The sequence below is a fragment of the Anabas testudineus genome, chromosome 11, assembly GCF_900324465.2.
Source record: "Anabas testudineus chromosome 11, fAnaTes1.2, whole genome shotgun sequence".
In the NCBI taxonomy this organism is placed as follows: Eukaryota; Metazoa; Chordata; class Actinopteri; order Anabantiformes; family Anabantidae; genus Anabas; species Anabas testudineus.
In genome coordinates, this window is record NC_046620.1 from 21,207,081 (window position 1) to 21,223,357 (window position 16,277).

General features: G+C 38.7%; 1 protein-coding gene across 1 annotated transcript; it reads left to right on the forward strand.

Moving 5' to 3' along the window:
• Positions 1-6,334: 6,334 nt before the first annotated feature.
• On the forward strand, positions 6,335-15,082 carry sdhaf3 (succinate dehydrogenase complex assembly factor 3). Its single transcript, XM_026349924.1, has 2 exons — positions 6,335-6,628; positions 14,280-15,082. Exons 1-2 carry the CDS (start codon positions 6,452-6,454, stop codon positions 14,472-14,474), a joined length of 372 nt encoding a protein of 123 aa, XP_026205709.1. The 5' UTR covers positions 6,335-6,451; the 3' UTR covers positions 14,475-15,082.
• The last annotated feature ends 1,195 nt before the right edge of the window (positions 15,083-16,277 follow it).

Sequence of the window (16,277 nt, forward strand, 5' to 3'; positions counted from 1 at the left end):
CGACTATCTACTCTATTTATTCTATTTTGTTTCTGTTTGGTCATTTTATTCATCTTATCTATTTATTCTTTGTAATAAAAACGAGTACGTCTGTTCAAAAAAAGAATTATTCAAATGAGGTAAAGAGATTAAATGGATAAACTCAGAATCTGGAACTTTCAGTCCGACAGGTTCCACCAGTTCCCTGAAGCGACTCATCTCACAATGAATGTCTCTATTATCTAAGTCGTCCAACAAAGCGCACGTCGTTGTAAAGAGGAAGCACATGACTGGGACCTCAGTCTTTAGTCTTTAGTCTTTAGTCTTTAGTCTTTACCGGTGCACTGTGAACCGGGCACCGTGCACCGGGCACCGGGCACCGGGCACCGTGCACCGGGCACCGGGCACCGTGCACCGGGCACCGGGCTCCTGCTCGCCCACACGGACTCTCAACATGTTCCACAAATAGCTCTAGACACCATGGAGTTCCTCCAGAATTAGTATTCAATTGTGTTGCTGTTCTTTTTGAGTCAGTAACACTTGCCCTGATGTAGATTGATTGACGTATGTACAATTCGTCCTATATATATATCTAATAAATAGATTTGTCCCCACTCACCTCTTCCTTGGAGCGGTCTTATTCCTACAAGCTCGGGTCCTCTGTAGAGAGGATTCACATTACAGATACTGTAGCTGTAATGTATTTCTGACTAGTCAAAACTCTAATCAAAGATATGCACAACTACATTTAGTAGTAGTTACAAGTCGAATGAAAGATATCTGTAATTACATGTTGACTAGTCAGAATGGCTGATTGACTTGAATGGGAAAACTAGTTTAAGATATCTATAATTCAGTTTTGCCTTTCTGTAAAGAGAATTCCACATATCTTTAATTACATTTTAAATGGTCAAAATTCCAATTCCAGAAATGGACAAAAGTGTTGATACCCTTCCATTAGAAAGACAAACCCTCAAAAAACTTAAAAACTAAGTAATAATAAACTAAAATGTGCAGTTCCTAAAGAAAATGAGTGTAATTGCCTAAAGCAAGTTCTCATACCTGGAGCTGATACTTATTAAAGCATGAACTCTCCAGCAGGTGGCAGTATTGTTTCAGGCTATAACATGGTTTCCACCATGTTCTCCAGAACAAGATGAAGAATAAAACATAAGGAGTAAAAAGTGTTTTCCATCATTTTCAAAATGGTGGAAAATCTAGTCTGACTAATCTAATACTCACTAATACTAATACAGAAGTTTTTTAAAGTGAAGCAGTGAAACTGGCCTGTGCAAAAATGATGATCCTCCTAACTTAATATTGCAATCAAGCAATTTCTGTAACTCTCAATGAGACTTCTACTCTGCTACTCTACTACTACTCTACTCTAGCTCTTTCCACAGATGTTCGAAATGATTTAAATCAGGAACTCATTGAAGTAGCCCCAGAACATAACCGAGCCTTTTTTATGATTAGCTTTAAACAGTCAGTCCTCCTCACTCATCTTCAATTCATTTCAATTCAATATAATTCAAGTGTTTAAGGTTTAGGACCTAACATAATATAACTATATACAGAACATTATAGAAAACCCAACAAGGCAACAGTGGAGAGGAAAAAACCCCTCAACAGAAGAAACCTCAGCAGAACCAGACTCAGGGAAGGTGGCCATCTGGCTTGACTAGCTGGGGTGAGTGGAAAGAGGAGAGAGAAAAGAACAGCAGGCCACAAAAAACAACAACAAGCAGGAAAACCACTGGGATAACGAGTAGGGCTAGTAACTGCACTTTGGAAATAAACAGCTCCAGGCAGAAGATACCTGCAAAGGAGAACAGAGAGAGGGAGACAGACAGAGACGAGGAAACACAACTACAGGAGAGAGAAGACACAAAGTTAATGAGATGAAATGGTAGAATTTGAATGGATAGAGGAGAAAGGAGAGAGGAGAGGAGCTCAGTGTATCAGTAGATCAGTAAGTGCTTTATATTTTAAGAAATGTATTTTAAATTCTATTCTTGACTTTACACAGAGCCAGAGAAAGCTAATATATGAAATCTAAATATGATCTCTCTTGTTAATTCCACTCAGAATTCTGGCTGCAGCTTATTGGATTAACTGGAGGCTTTTTAAGGAGTTATTGGGACAAACTATTAATAATGAATTACAACAGTCCGGTCTGGAAGTAACAAATGCATGGACTAGTTTTTAACTTTGAGACAGGATGCTGCTAATTTTAGCAAAACTCCTTTGTCTTCCAATAAGTTCACTTTGGTTTAAATAGTGATAAATGGTAAATGATCTGCACTTATAGCACTTCTGCACTCTGACACTGATGTACCTTGACCATGGAGTTCACCTGTATTCTCTTTGAAAGTTGTTCTGACCTCTGTGGTTACCATTCATATTATCTCTCTCTTTAATTTGTCATCATTTTTCCTCTTGGAATGCCCAAGGAAGTTGACTACAGTCCCCTGGACTAAATAATATGTATACTGTAGTCAAAGAAACAACAAGCTGCTCTGAGATGGTCTTATAGCGTTTACATTTACATGGTTGTCTATAAGAGACAACTCTGTCCTTAGCATTCTGTGGTCTGTGTTCAGTGTGGTACACACCATGATACAGAACACCATGAAACAGCACAGTGACTACTTTGAAACCATTATATAGGCAGACTATTTAAATATAAGTTTGAAGACACCTTCATGCTGTCATGCTAATACCGGCACACACTTTGGTGTAAGATGTCCCTATGGTCAAATTATTTTAGATCTTTTCTAGGGGTACCATCATTTTTGTTTCATTCGTTTTTTAGAGGTCAGTTTTATTAGTTTGTTTTTTAAATTCTACTGATGATCCACAACCCAAAAGCAATGTCTGATTTTCATGACATTGAAAATACTGAATAACCAGTGACTGGACCTTCCAGACACAAGTGTCTTTATGTTATTTGTCCTTAGTTGTTGTATGTACAGTCTCTCCTATCTCAGTTGCTGAAGCTTGTAACTCCCTCAGAGTAGTCATCAGTGTGTTAGTGGCCTCTCTTACTAGTCTCCTTCACTCAGTTCGTGTGGACCTTCCAGACACAAGTTTCTTTATACTGCAATCACTTGAGACACATTCACTGCACTCAGGTGATCCCCATTTCACTAATTGTGGAACTACTATCACCAAATATCTGGACCTCTGTTGGATTAGGTCAGTAATTTTAAAGGGAGTGAACATTAATGCAAACACTGATTAAACTGACATTACTTTTCCTGTTTTCACTTTGACATTAAGGCATTTTTCTGAATTTTTTTTGTCAAAGTCACCACCTTTTATTGACCATTAATGATTTTTAATGTCAATAGAAGGATGAAACATCCAAGGGAGTCAATACTTTTTTAGGCCCTGTAATAAATTTCCATTGTGGCTTGACTTGGTTTAATTTATCCTGCTTTTGTATAACAAAAGGCTAAATTCAGTCAGATTTGCATGTATTTTTTCATTGCATTTCTGTTCATGAGTCAGGGGTACGTAAAATACTGAACATGTGTGGTATTCATGGGAGACAATTGGAGCACTATTGCTCTTCAGAAAAGAAATTACAACTTAAAGTTTGCCAAAGACCACTTTGACTCTCCACAACACTACTGAAGAAATTTCTTGCAGACAGACGAAACTAAGGTAGAAGTGTCTGGGCAGAACATGCAGGACTATGTACTGCAAACCAACAAACATAATTAACATTACCAGTTTGGGTGAGTGGAAAAAGGAGAGAACAGATCAAAGGCAACAAAAGAACAACAACGTGAAACAATGGGTGTCTGCCCCTTGAAAGTTAAAGGCTCTGCCTCCTCTTCTGCATTTGGAACCTCTAGGAACCACAAGTAGACCTGGGACCTGACCTCTAAGAGCGAAGTGTTCCACTGGGACAATATGGTATTATGAGGTCTTTAAGATATGATGGAGCTTGATTATTATTATTAAGTGCTTTATATTAGATTCAACTTTATTGTCATTACACATGTACCACCATAAGGCAACAAAATGCAGTTTAGCATCTGACCAGAAGTGCAATAAGCAGTAAATTGCAGATTATACAGTGTCCACAGTTTGTACAAGCACTATAATGGACATAATGTATATGTGGAAGTACAATTGACTAATATACAGATTGTGTAATGTTTAGGCTCGTCGGGCTCAAAGAGACAACTGATTGAGGGGAGCAGGAAGCAGAAACTGCTCTGGCACCAGAACTGGGGAAACTCTTCAGGGTGATACAATTAGAGAGGTTCAGAAAAATGGACAAATATCAAATGGTAAGGTTGTCAGACACACGGTATGTTTACCTAAGAGGACTAGGGGAAAACAGAGCATGTGAGCATGGCATGGCAGCATTGGGAGGAAGCACACGTTTCAAGGTGAGTATGATGGCGTAGCTCCAGGTGATGGGAATTGTAGTTCGAGGAGTAGGTAATGGCGGGCACGTTGAGAAAATGAAGGGGATCCAGCCCAGTAGCTCGAATTAATTTACGTCCATAATCTAGTAATCCTAGGTGAAAAAAAAACATTTCTTATTTATACACAGAATCACCAAGATGTGTTTGTATGTGCAGGAGATAAAAGGAGGGGAGATATGTATGTAGGGCAGTGGCGAGCAGAGTTGAGTAATGTAACAGCTATAGGATAGAAGCTGTTCCTGAGTCTGGTAGTCTTAGTCCTTACTCCTTCAGCTCCTCCTGGAAAGCAGGAGGTTAAACATTCTATAGGAAGGGTGAGAGGAGTCCTTGAGAATGATGCAAGCTCGACTTAGGCCAAACACTGTAGTGTCTTCTTCAAACTTGTTAATGGAGTTGGATCCATGCACAAATCTGCACCACCCTGTGGTACAACAGTGTTGAGGGTGATGCTTGTGGAGCATGCATGGCCTGACCTGACATGCTGAGGTCTGCTAGACAGAAAGTCTAGTAACCAGTTACAGAGGGAGGTGCTGAAGCTCAGATTTCCAAGTTTAGTGGACAACGTGGAGAGTATGACTGTGTGGAACGCTGAGCTGAAGTCAGCAAACAGCATTCTTGCATATGTGTTGTAATTATCCAGATGTGTGAGCACAGAGTATTGTGCTGTAAAGACTCCTCTGTGCTCCTATTGCTGCGGTACGCAAATTAGTAGGGTTCCAGTGAGGATGCTGTCCTTCAGGTATGCCAGGACCAGTCAGTCAAAGCACTTCATAAAACTGAGTGTGAGTGCTACAGGCACTTTAGGGTGGAGTGTTTTGGAAGTGGCACAATTAAGGAGGATTTAAAGCATGTAGGCACAACTGTTTGGGAAAGAGAAAGGTTAAAAAATGTCAGTGAAAGCCTCAGCAAGCTGGCCCTGACGACACGTCTGGGGATTTATGCTGTAAAAAGACATTTTGAATTCCCAGCCCTTTCACAACAATGCTCCAGAGACTGTTTTCTTGGTGAGCATCTCCTGCTGCAAATACTTTCACCTTTCCAGGTAATTTTACGGTACTTGGTAAAATTGGTAAAATTCTGGCATTTTTGTCTAGTTTGAAGGTACTTTATGGCATTTTAGTGGCTAAACATTTTAGTAGTAATAGTTTTAAGATTAAGAAGTAAAATTTGCCCCATTGGCAGATTTCTTTTTTATTTTTTTACTTAATACATCAAGTAATTTATAAAGTACATCATGTGAAGTGTTAAGAATATATAGGTTTATTCTAGCCATGTATATCTTAAATAATAAATAATAAAAAAGATAAGCTGTAAAGACTAATTATTAATATTACAAAAAAAAACTGATAGAATTTGGTGCCATAAATGGTCAATAGCATAAATGTTGGTGTGGAAATTCTAATAAAACTGAAACTGTAATTACTAAACTGAAAATATTTGTTATTCAGTGAATTCCAGTCTACATGAGAATAAATAAACGGAACGGAATTCTATTATTATTATTATTATTATTATTATTTTTATTATTATTATTATTATTATTATTATTATTTTATTTTATTTTTATTATTATTATTATTATTATTTTATTATTATTATTATTATTATTATTTTATTTTTATTATTATTATTATTATTATTATTATTATTTTATTATTATTATTATTATTATTATTTTATTATTATTATTATTATTATTATTATTATTATTATTATTATTTTATTTTATTATTATTATTATTATTATTATTATTATTATTATTATTATTATTATTATTATTATTATTATTATTATTATTATTATTTTATTATTATTTTATTATTATTATTATTATTATTATTATTATTATTATTACCGCTCCAGTCCAGCAGGTGGCTGTACTGCACCTGTTAGAGACAGAGGAAGAAGACCGACTTCCGCGTTAAATAACAAACAACCGTGTGATGCTGGTTTCTGACTCTAGTTTGTCTGTTTGACGTTGTATGAGATCAGTTTTCTACTCTTTCAGCCGGTGTTTCTTTATTTCATGGCGGCTTCTTGCCACGTCTCCAAAGTCCGCTCGTTGTATAAGAGAATTCTGGTCCTGCATCGGTTTTTACCGATAGATTTACGAGCCCTTGGTGACCAGTATGTGAAGGACGAGTTCAGAAGACATAAAGGTGCTTCACCTGAGGAGGTGGAGAGCTTCATGGCGGAGTGGGAGGTAAAAGATCCTTTAAACTACATCTACGTAGAACCGTCGACTAGGAGAGTATTAACTGAAGCTACAGACCTGTAAAGTAGAGGCTCACACTTCGGTTTTATTTGTTAGGATTAACCTCGATCTTACCTCTGCACCATCCAGCTGCTTGTACCTGAATTCACTGCTACTCAGAGTATCACCTGAGCTTTAACTGTGACCCAGACAATCTGCACACACGCTGTCACTGACTTAAATAAGAGTAAAGACTTTACTTAATGAAGTCAGGCACTGTTGAAAGAATTCAGTTTCTCTCTTTCTAGGAAGAAACTGTCTAAAAAAGGCTAAATATTAAAATATCATATCATATTAGTTTCATAACATCATAAAGTATATGGGGTGTGATTGGTGAGCTTCTTTTCTGTCCCCGTACTTCCCAAATTAGCCCCAGTCAGAGGAGAAGTTAGATTACTCTTTTGCTACATACATACTTGCATTTCCAGTCACCTATTAATATGGAGCCCTCCGGTACAACTATACTACCCTCAATAACCCTAATAATAAACACATAGTCGAGTGACCATCTTTCTGACAGCTTCAGCAAAAAGTGAGAAATTACAGTATTATATACAAATGATATAAAGGTAAACGCCTAAACAGTGTTCACAGTATAAATAAGTAAATGACATTCATCTATCCATCCATCTTCTTCTGCTTATCTGGGGCAGCAGTGTAAGTAAAGATGCCCAGACTTTCTGCTCCCTAGACACCTCATCCAACTCTTCCGGGGAATACTTAGGCATTCCCAGGCAAGTTGAGGCGTCCCTGAGGCGTCCGAAACAGATGTCCAAGCCACCTAAGCTGGCTCCTCTCGACCTCCAAGAGGAAGTAAATGACATTCTGTGGTGAATATTTTCATTTCAGGCAGACACTGTGGCTCCACTCACTGAGAAGCAGTAAGGAAAACTCTGCTGCCTGCATTCAACACACTTTATTTAGTCCTGTCGTTAGTAGCACTGTATTTGAGAACACCAAGTGTAATGTCAGTCCATCACCACATGATGGCAGAGTAGCTTTAGAGAACATTTTCTCATTACGCCTAGTTTACATTTAATTTTGTTCTCACCAATAAGCATTGACAAGTATATAGGTAGCATCAGTTTAGGCCTTAGAATGAAAGATTTTAAATTTCTTTTTTTCTTTTTTTCACACATGGCATATAATATTAACACCGTGCATGTAGGATAACATTTCAGAATTCTTTGTAATTATACGTTAAGAAACATAAGGGGTTACTGGTTCGATTCCTGATTCCTCCTGGCTATATGTCAGGGTGTCTTTGTCCCACAGAAGCAGTGTCATCTACTGCAGCTGTCCAAACAACAATTTCCGCAAGGAGATAAATAAAGTATTTTAAAAAATAATAATAAAATTGTAGTCTTGGTCAATCTGCTCCTTGTGGGTTTTTTAATAGAATAATGATTTGACTAATAATTACACTACACTACACTAAAAGCTTTAAAAAGACATTTTATGAATGAATTGCAATTCATAATAAAAAGAACTGCGTAGCTTCATTAAACACAGGTTGTCAGTTACAGTAACACAACACTGAACTACACACATGCTGTGATGGATGGATTACAGAGACTCATCAGTACGGTTCATCATAGCTTCTTCCCAGCTTTGTTTTTAGTAAAAGTAGCATTTCATATTTAATTTTTATGTTTTTCAATTCTTAATCCAGGCCTGGGCTGATGTCAAAGTTATCTGTAGTCTGGGAGAAACCTTAGTCATATTGAATAGACCACAGTGAGTGTAAATTGCTAAACTCCTATAAACCCGATACTGGCCCCAGAAGACCTCTCTGCCTTCAGTGGCTGACTGGGGATCAGTACATTTGCCACACATCCACTTAGTCCCAAAATAATCTTATCCATGAGAGTGTGCCAGGTGTTTTTTTATGTCCCTAAAATCAGAGCCAGTGTTTTCCCACACAATTATGCGCTGCTGGGGGACAGTAAATCACCCATCTGCAGGTAATTTCTCTAATGAAGTAAATGGTCATTGCAGCTGGAATCCTGAGAGGTCTCTTTGTCATTGCAGTAGCTGTGAAGCCACCAGGGAGGAAGCAGTAATTTTCATAATGCCTCACTATATCAGTATGTATTGTTTTGTGTTTTTGTGTTTCCATCTGAGTTGGTCCCAGTCAGGGAACGGGTGGCTGTTCGCATATTTACCTACTGTGTTGACTGTTTTCAGATGAGAACATTTCTAGGGAAACATACATACTTACTTACCACAGGGAGTATGTGATTGATGTGATTGTACATGTACAGAGGAAGAATAAGGTCTCTCATTCTGACCAAACCAAGACAACAAAAGCTAGAGTTGTCTATTGACTGTTGGCGCAGTGCAGATAGAAACGTGCCAATTAAATCCCTTTCTACCTTTGATCCTGAGCTGAAACGTGAAAGAGGCTACAGAAGGATTAGCAGCCATTAGGGATACATAAAAAAATCCATAACCTTATTACATAAGTAATCCTATGCTTTCAGTAGTATTACTGAAATGTGCTTGAGGTAACAATGACTTGAATCCGAGTGTACATACAGTACAGTAGGTTTAGGGTGTTAGAGTGCATAGTTGACAAATTGGTCAATAGATCCTTACAGAAATGTACTTACTGTAGTTCAGTTAGCATTAGTAGCATGAATCAACCCCCAGCTATTTACAGGTCATTTCTTAGTGCATCACCTTCACTGTTGTTCTAACCAACAGAAGAAGAGTTGATCACTAAATAATTATGTAATGAGTAGCGGAGCTTCATCTTAATTGTTCTTGACAGGATTCCTGCCAGTTTCTAACATGTACACACTCTTTTACACTGCACTGTTGCACCAAATTTACATGAGGAGACTGTGATGTTTGGAATCTAAACTAACCTCTCTGATGCTTTTTGTTAGAAAAATAACTAACACACTTAAATATTTGCTATGGTCATACTGTTAATGAACATTTTAGTCTGATATCACTTTCTATGTGCATCAAATATTCTGAATAGTTTGTCACAGAGAAAAATACAAAAAATGTGCATTCAGTAAGACTAATAATAAACCCTGAGCTTTTACAGCACATTCTCAGCCTCACATCAATATTTAGAAATATTTGAAAATTGCTATGCCCTTTTTCACAAATCAACAGAAGACATTAAAGTGAAAAACAGATCTTTACAAATTAATCTAAATTACTAAATCACATAAAACAGAACGTAGCTGCTCCTTTGGCAGCAGTGACATATTTGAACCTGTCAGGCTGCGTCTCATTCAGCTCTGAACATCTGGAGACTGCAGTTTTTCTCCATTCTTCTTTGGATTACTGCTCAAACGCTGTTATTAGTGTGTATGCATGGACTTATTGTCCCCTCAGAAAACTCTCTTATGGTGGCTTCAGGCTTTTATGTAAGAATATCACTTCAAAAATATTTTAATGCAGATGTCACTATTTCATTTGTTTTTTTTATAGGAACTTAATTTATGCTTCTGTGATGTCGGTTGTAAATATCAACTTCTTCCTCATTCATACCTGTAAAAACCCAGGTCTTACAGAGAAAGTCCAAAAAACAGATATTTATTGCCTAAATATGTAAATACATGCAAATAAAAAATATGTAAATAAGAACAACTACATTCTCTGTGTGGCCGCATTAACACACAGAGAGCAGCAGGACACTGAACAGAGGTTTTATTGCTTGTCTCCCACCCTCCTTTACTTTTCGCCTACTCTCTCTCTCTTGCTCACTACTAAGATGAAAGAGTTTTGTTGTGTCTGTAAAGTCAGTTAAAAAAATGTAAAAACATAAATTTGTTAGTCAGTTGGAGAGAACTAACTCTCTGAGTCTGTGTTTTTTATGTTCTGCGTCACACCAGTTTTATTTACCCCAGGAGCATTAAAGCAGTGCATGTGGTGATTTTCCATTTCTGCTGAACTAAAATCTATCAGTCTATAATTTTATTGGTGTGTTCATTTTAACTGTGAAAGACACAATAACAAAAACAACAACAACAAAAAAAAACACATCTCAGGAGGGATTTTGTTTCGAGGCAACTCAAACCTTCAGCCCCCTCCACAGACTTTCTATGGCATTAAGGTCTGGAGACTGGCTGGGCCCCTCCAGGACCTTAACATGCTCTTTCTTAAGCCACTCGTTTGTAGCCTCGCCCGTGTGTTTTGGGTCATTGTCTTGCTGGAATACCCATCCACAACCCGTTTCCCTGGGAAGGAGGTTTCCTTCCCCATGATTTGAGAGTTAATGGCCCCGTCCATCGCCCCTTTGATGCAGTGTCCTGTCCTCTTAGCAGAAAAACACCCTCAAAGCAGAATGTCTCCACCTCCATGTTTGACAGCGGGGATGGTGTCCTTGGGGTCCTTTAAACACAGCGATTTGGGTTGATGCCAAAGAGCTTGATTTTGGTTTTTGGGTTCTCCTATGAATCATTCAGCTGTTCTTTGTAAGCTTCAGATAGGCATGTACATGTGCCTTCTTGAGCAGGGGGAAGCTGCAGGATTTCAGTTCACAGTGTAGTGTGTTACCAATAGTTTTCTTGGTGACTGTGGTCCCAGCTGCCTTGAGATCATTGACAAGATCCTCCCATGTAGTTCTGGGCTGGTTCCACATCGATCTCATGATCATTGAAACTCAGCGAGTTAAGATCTTGCATGAAGCCCCAGACCGAGGGAGATGGACAGCCTCACCAAGCTGCTTGGCGATGGTTTTGCAGCCCTTCCCAGCCTTGTGCAGGTCTACAATGTTGTAGACAACAGATGCCCCCCCACCCTGAGCCTGGTTCTGCTGGAGGTTTCTTCATCTAAAGGGAGTTTTTCCCTCTACACTGTCACCTAGTGCTTGCACAAGTGAGGTTGTTGGGTTTTCTATATGATTCTGTATGCAGTTATATTTTGTAAGGTCTTAAACCTTAAACACTGTAAAGAGCCTTAAAATGACTACTGTTGTGATTTGGTGCTATACAAATAAAATTGAATTGAAATTCCGTGAACAGCTGTCTTTTTACTTTTAGAAGCACTGTCTTGAAGAGATTGCTCCTAATCTCAGCTCGTTATCTGCCTAAAAGACCCCTTGGAGTCACAAATCTTGCTGATTGATAGGGGTTCACATACTTACCTCACTCATTAAAATGCAAATCTTTAACTTTAAAATGGGTTTTCTGGATTTTTTTGTTGTTATTTTGTCTCTTACAAAAATAAACCTACCATTAAAATTATAAACTGATCATTTATTTTTCAGAGGGCAAACGTACAAAATCATCAAGGAATCAAATACTTTTTTCCCCTCACTGTAAAATAGGTATTTCTCAGTGAAGTCCAGATGCAGTGGTGGCAGGCAGGAGATTTTTAGTTAGATGCAGATCCAAACATTTTATTTGTTTCTAATACGGCAAAGCACGAGATACTCTTAGTAAGTCAACAACAAAACTGAACACCAGTAAGCGTTTAGGCCAGAGCACTATATTTGACAGCTGTTGGGAACACACAAAATTCTGTTATGTAGTGAGCACAGCTAATTCTCTTTCTTGACTTTCTCCCTAACCCTATTCCACCTCTCTGTCCATTCTTTCTGAAGGAGGTAAAATTCCATTCAGAGCAGTAGGAGCAGGCAAAGCATGGGAATGGATATAAGATTACAAGCACCGATTGTTCAGTGTGTAATACGTTTATTTCAGAGGCACCCATGGGAGTTCTATGATCCTAATAAATCGCTTCCAGAGGGCCAGCTCTGAGAAAAGTGACAGTAAGGAAGAAGAGAAAGGAAAAAAATAAGTGTGGGCCAGTGTTTGTAGAATACACCAGCTGTGGTCCAGGAGTTAGAGCAGATCATACACTAATCATAACATACAAGTTGGTTCTTGGCTTTTTCTGTCCATGTGTTGAAGTTTCTTTTGGCATTGAACCTCAGATTATTCCCAATAGGCAGCCCAACGACTTAGCAACTCCAGCTTTGTTGTGTGTTTGAATGAGAAGCACATCATAAAATGCTACGTGCACTATTGCAGTGTATTTACCATTCACCTGCATGTGTTGAATACTGAGACCAACAGAGCCAAAAAGTTAAAGCTTTGCAGCCAGTGACTATTTGTGCCTTTAACAGAGGTTGTGCAGTAGTTTATGTACATTTGTGAAGAGACCTGGTGGTTCTGAACATTTTCTTTTTCATTTTGGTTTGGGTATTTAGTTTTATAACCCACAGTATGCCTCATCACAGTTTGTATGTGAGTCCTGTTTTTTGTTACAGCCCTTTGGAATTGTTGCTCCATATAAACGTGTGTGTCCATCCACTAGACTACTATATTTAACTGCATGTAGTTATTTAGTATCTAGGAAACGGACTCAGTCATTGTTCAATTGTCGTTTTCCCAACAGCCTGTTTGTAGTGGGGATGAGGTCATAGCTGTCTTCTTGCTGTAACAGTTAAAGTCCATTGAAAACAGTAAAACTTGACAATTTCCACAAATCGGATATTAAAGCAAAATTTTTGAGCACATATGTTTATCAAACTGTTGTATTCCTTTCGACATTAGCCCTCGTATTCAAGGAAGACATTTCTCTCCTTGCCAATTACATGATGTGCTGGAAAAAGCCTCCCGCATAAAGAGCTTGTTATTGCTTACGGCTTTATGAATGGACTGACAGCAGACACTGACAGTGTGCTCTTTTTCCACATGATGAATAGCTTTTTAGAAATGTAACACTTGCAGGTGTCCGTGGATCTGCTCAGGATGATTAACACACACCCCTGACGTCTTTGACTAACATGAGCTAAGGTTACGTAGACAGTTGTGTCAGATATCAGTGCTGTAAATTGCAAAACATAACATTGTGTTGACTGTGGAAGTGTGATAGTTGTAACTGTTAGATTTGTGAAGCTTGACAAACACCATTGTTGGGTACTATACTGTATTTCTTAAAGTTACATGCAGTTTAGGTTAAGTAATAATTACAGGTTTATAGTCTTATTGTTTTGGTAGTTTTGGCTGACCCCCCCTTCGTAATGCCAAGATTGGTTTTAGTGTTCTTCCACTTTTCACAGCAACATCCAAACACCATGGGTCCAATGCATTGCTCTGCTCACAGTCATCACTATACACAACAATAGTGTTCGATATTAAATTAATTACCTAACATGTTTTGATTCTCAGCACTAGGCAGAGGTTGCTAATGCTAATCTTTGTTAGCCTTTGTTATCTTCAGCTATCTGCCTAACATCAGCCATGCTGGTATCAGTCACATTGCAGTTAATCAAATCTTCTAAATAAGACACAGATTTCTATCTTTTCAACAAAGCGTTAGTTGATCTTGTTGGTCATGATAATGATTAATTATGTCCCTGACATAAGCAGTGACCAGCAAAGAGTTGATGCCGTTTTGGAATCGAGGGCCGACTGGTTTGGAATTAGGTAGCAGCCTCAAAGCAGCCTTAGTATTGGAAAATAGGTGTGTGGCTGATGCCTGTGTGCCTCTCAGGCCATTGAGTCAGAATAAGTACCGGGTGCGTGTGTTCATGCTAATGAAGGAGCAGCAGTGTGGGAGTCCAGGTGCTAAATGCTGCTGCTATTCCGATCTGTTTCAAGTGGTCTGTATTGTTGCCTCTACCCCACAGATCTACAAGAACACCCTGCAGACTCAGTTACTGGAATCAGCAGGGGAGCGGCACAGCTCAGTCAAGTTCGGAGCCAGCCTGTCAGAAGAGAAACTCAAACACTTCCAGGACGAACAGATCGGCCAGCTTTACGAACTCATGCTGGAGTCCACCAAACCCAACAGACAATTTGACATCCGCGAGGACAGCAAGTGAAGCAGCTGGCCACAGAAAACCCCCACGCTGCTGTGATTCAGACTACTAACATATTACCTTTAAGTGCTGCGTGGTACTCAAAGACCCTGTTCAGGCTTTTAAGAATATTTGGTTGTATTAAAGTGCTGTGTAATAACTGTGTGTTCCTGCGTTTGTCACTTTTACAGTAATAAAAAAGCAAGTGCTCCTGCTCCTCAACAGATCCATTAAGGTAGCATTACTTTGTTTCTTTTGTCTCCTTTTTCACATTAATACAGTTGTTAGCTTATTGTTGTGAAGGAAAGGTGCTGAGATGTGTCTCCTCTGCAGATGCACTGAGAGCTCACAGCAGTTATGCCTCCTTCAGCCTCAGTGGTGATGTTGCTGTTTTGGGGTAAAATCCTAATTATCCATGTGGAGATATGAACAGTTGACCCCACACAGACACAAAGGCCATGAGTTGTGTCTTAAGTGGGAGGAGCCCGGGTCCAGTCACACTTGTTAATGCTCAGACAGTTGAGTTCTGACATTGCAGTGATTTTTTAAGTCATGCACCATGTACTTGCTCCGACAGCTGCTGAGAGTCTTTGTCCTGCATCTGTTCCAAATAAAGTGCTGCTTAATATCTATTCATTCTGCTGACTTCTCAATTTCTGTTGTTTTTTGTGAATTGAGCAGCTCATGTCTCCTTTATAAGGCCTGACAAGTATAGGAGGAGGCAGCTATAGTGTCAGGGCCCTGTTATTAAAATTCAAATTTCAGCTCTTCAGTTCCTCCACCTCTTGCATAATGCATTGTGTTTTTAACAGCTGAGGAAGTGGTTGCAGTTATGTTTTGTAATCAAAAGTGACAGGTGTAGTCACATGTGTGCACATTCCAGCTTAAATAGCAAACATGCAGTGATCTCCATAAAGCTTGGGACCCATTCTTTATCCATTTATGTTTGAGATATATAAAAAATCATCTGTGGTTAAAGTGCATTTTTATTAGTTTTGCATTTTGCTGAAATAACATTTATAAATATTTTCCCTATTTAAGGGCGGTACACATTCACTTAATTTTATTTCTTAGGAATCCTGTTTAGTGTTGCAAACCTTTGACTGCTATGTGTATCACTTTATGAGTTGTAGATTCATTTTGGGGATAAATGTATAAAGACCTGTACTCAGTAAGCCATAAAGTATGCTAATTCCAGATGCTAATATATGTCAATGCACAGAGGTGAGAGGCGCCGTTGAAGCCTTCTGTGACAGGCTCTGTGAACAGTCAAAACGTTTTTTTAGCAAGGCACCCTACTCTTAGTGTGTGTAGTATGACTGGGAGAAAAAATCTATACTCCACATTAACTTCATTTGCAGCATTGTGAGAGCTGAATTCACTTGGAGAAATAATCCCCATCTAATCAATTGAAATCAGTTTGACACTCAAGAGGTCTTGTTGGCAGCAGTGGTGAACAAATCACTGTAGATATTTACCGTGAAGACCCACCCACCTGGGGGTTGTAGTGTTGGTGGACAGGGCTCAGCATGGACACTGGGAGCACTCTGCAGCTACTCAGCCCCATACACAGCAAGTGTTCTGTCTCCTATCAGTCATGGCAGTCTTACATTGTTCCCGTGCTGAGCTCTGTATACCAACATTTGTGACTACAACATTAACGGTGCATGTTTATAGCCCCAGTACTAATAAAAGCATTTAAAGAGATTATTTCACACTTTTTGTAACAACTAAGGAATAATATCACTTTAAGTACCAAAGTGCTGCATAAAAGAACTGCTGTAAAAGTCGTGGCAGGGCCAGATGTGTAGGGCTCTTCGGTCAGAT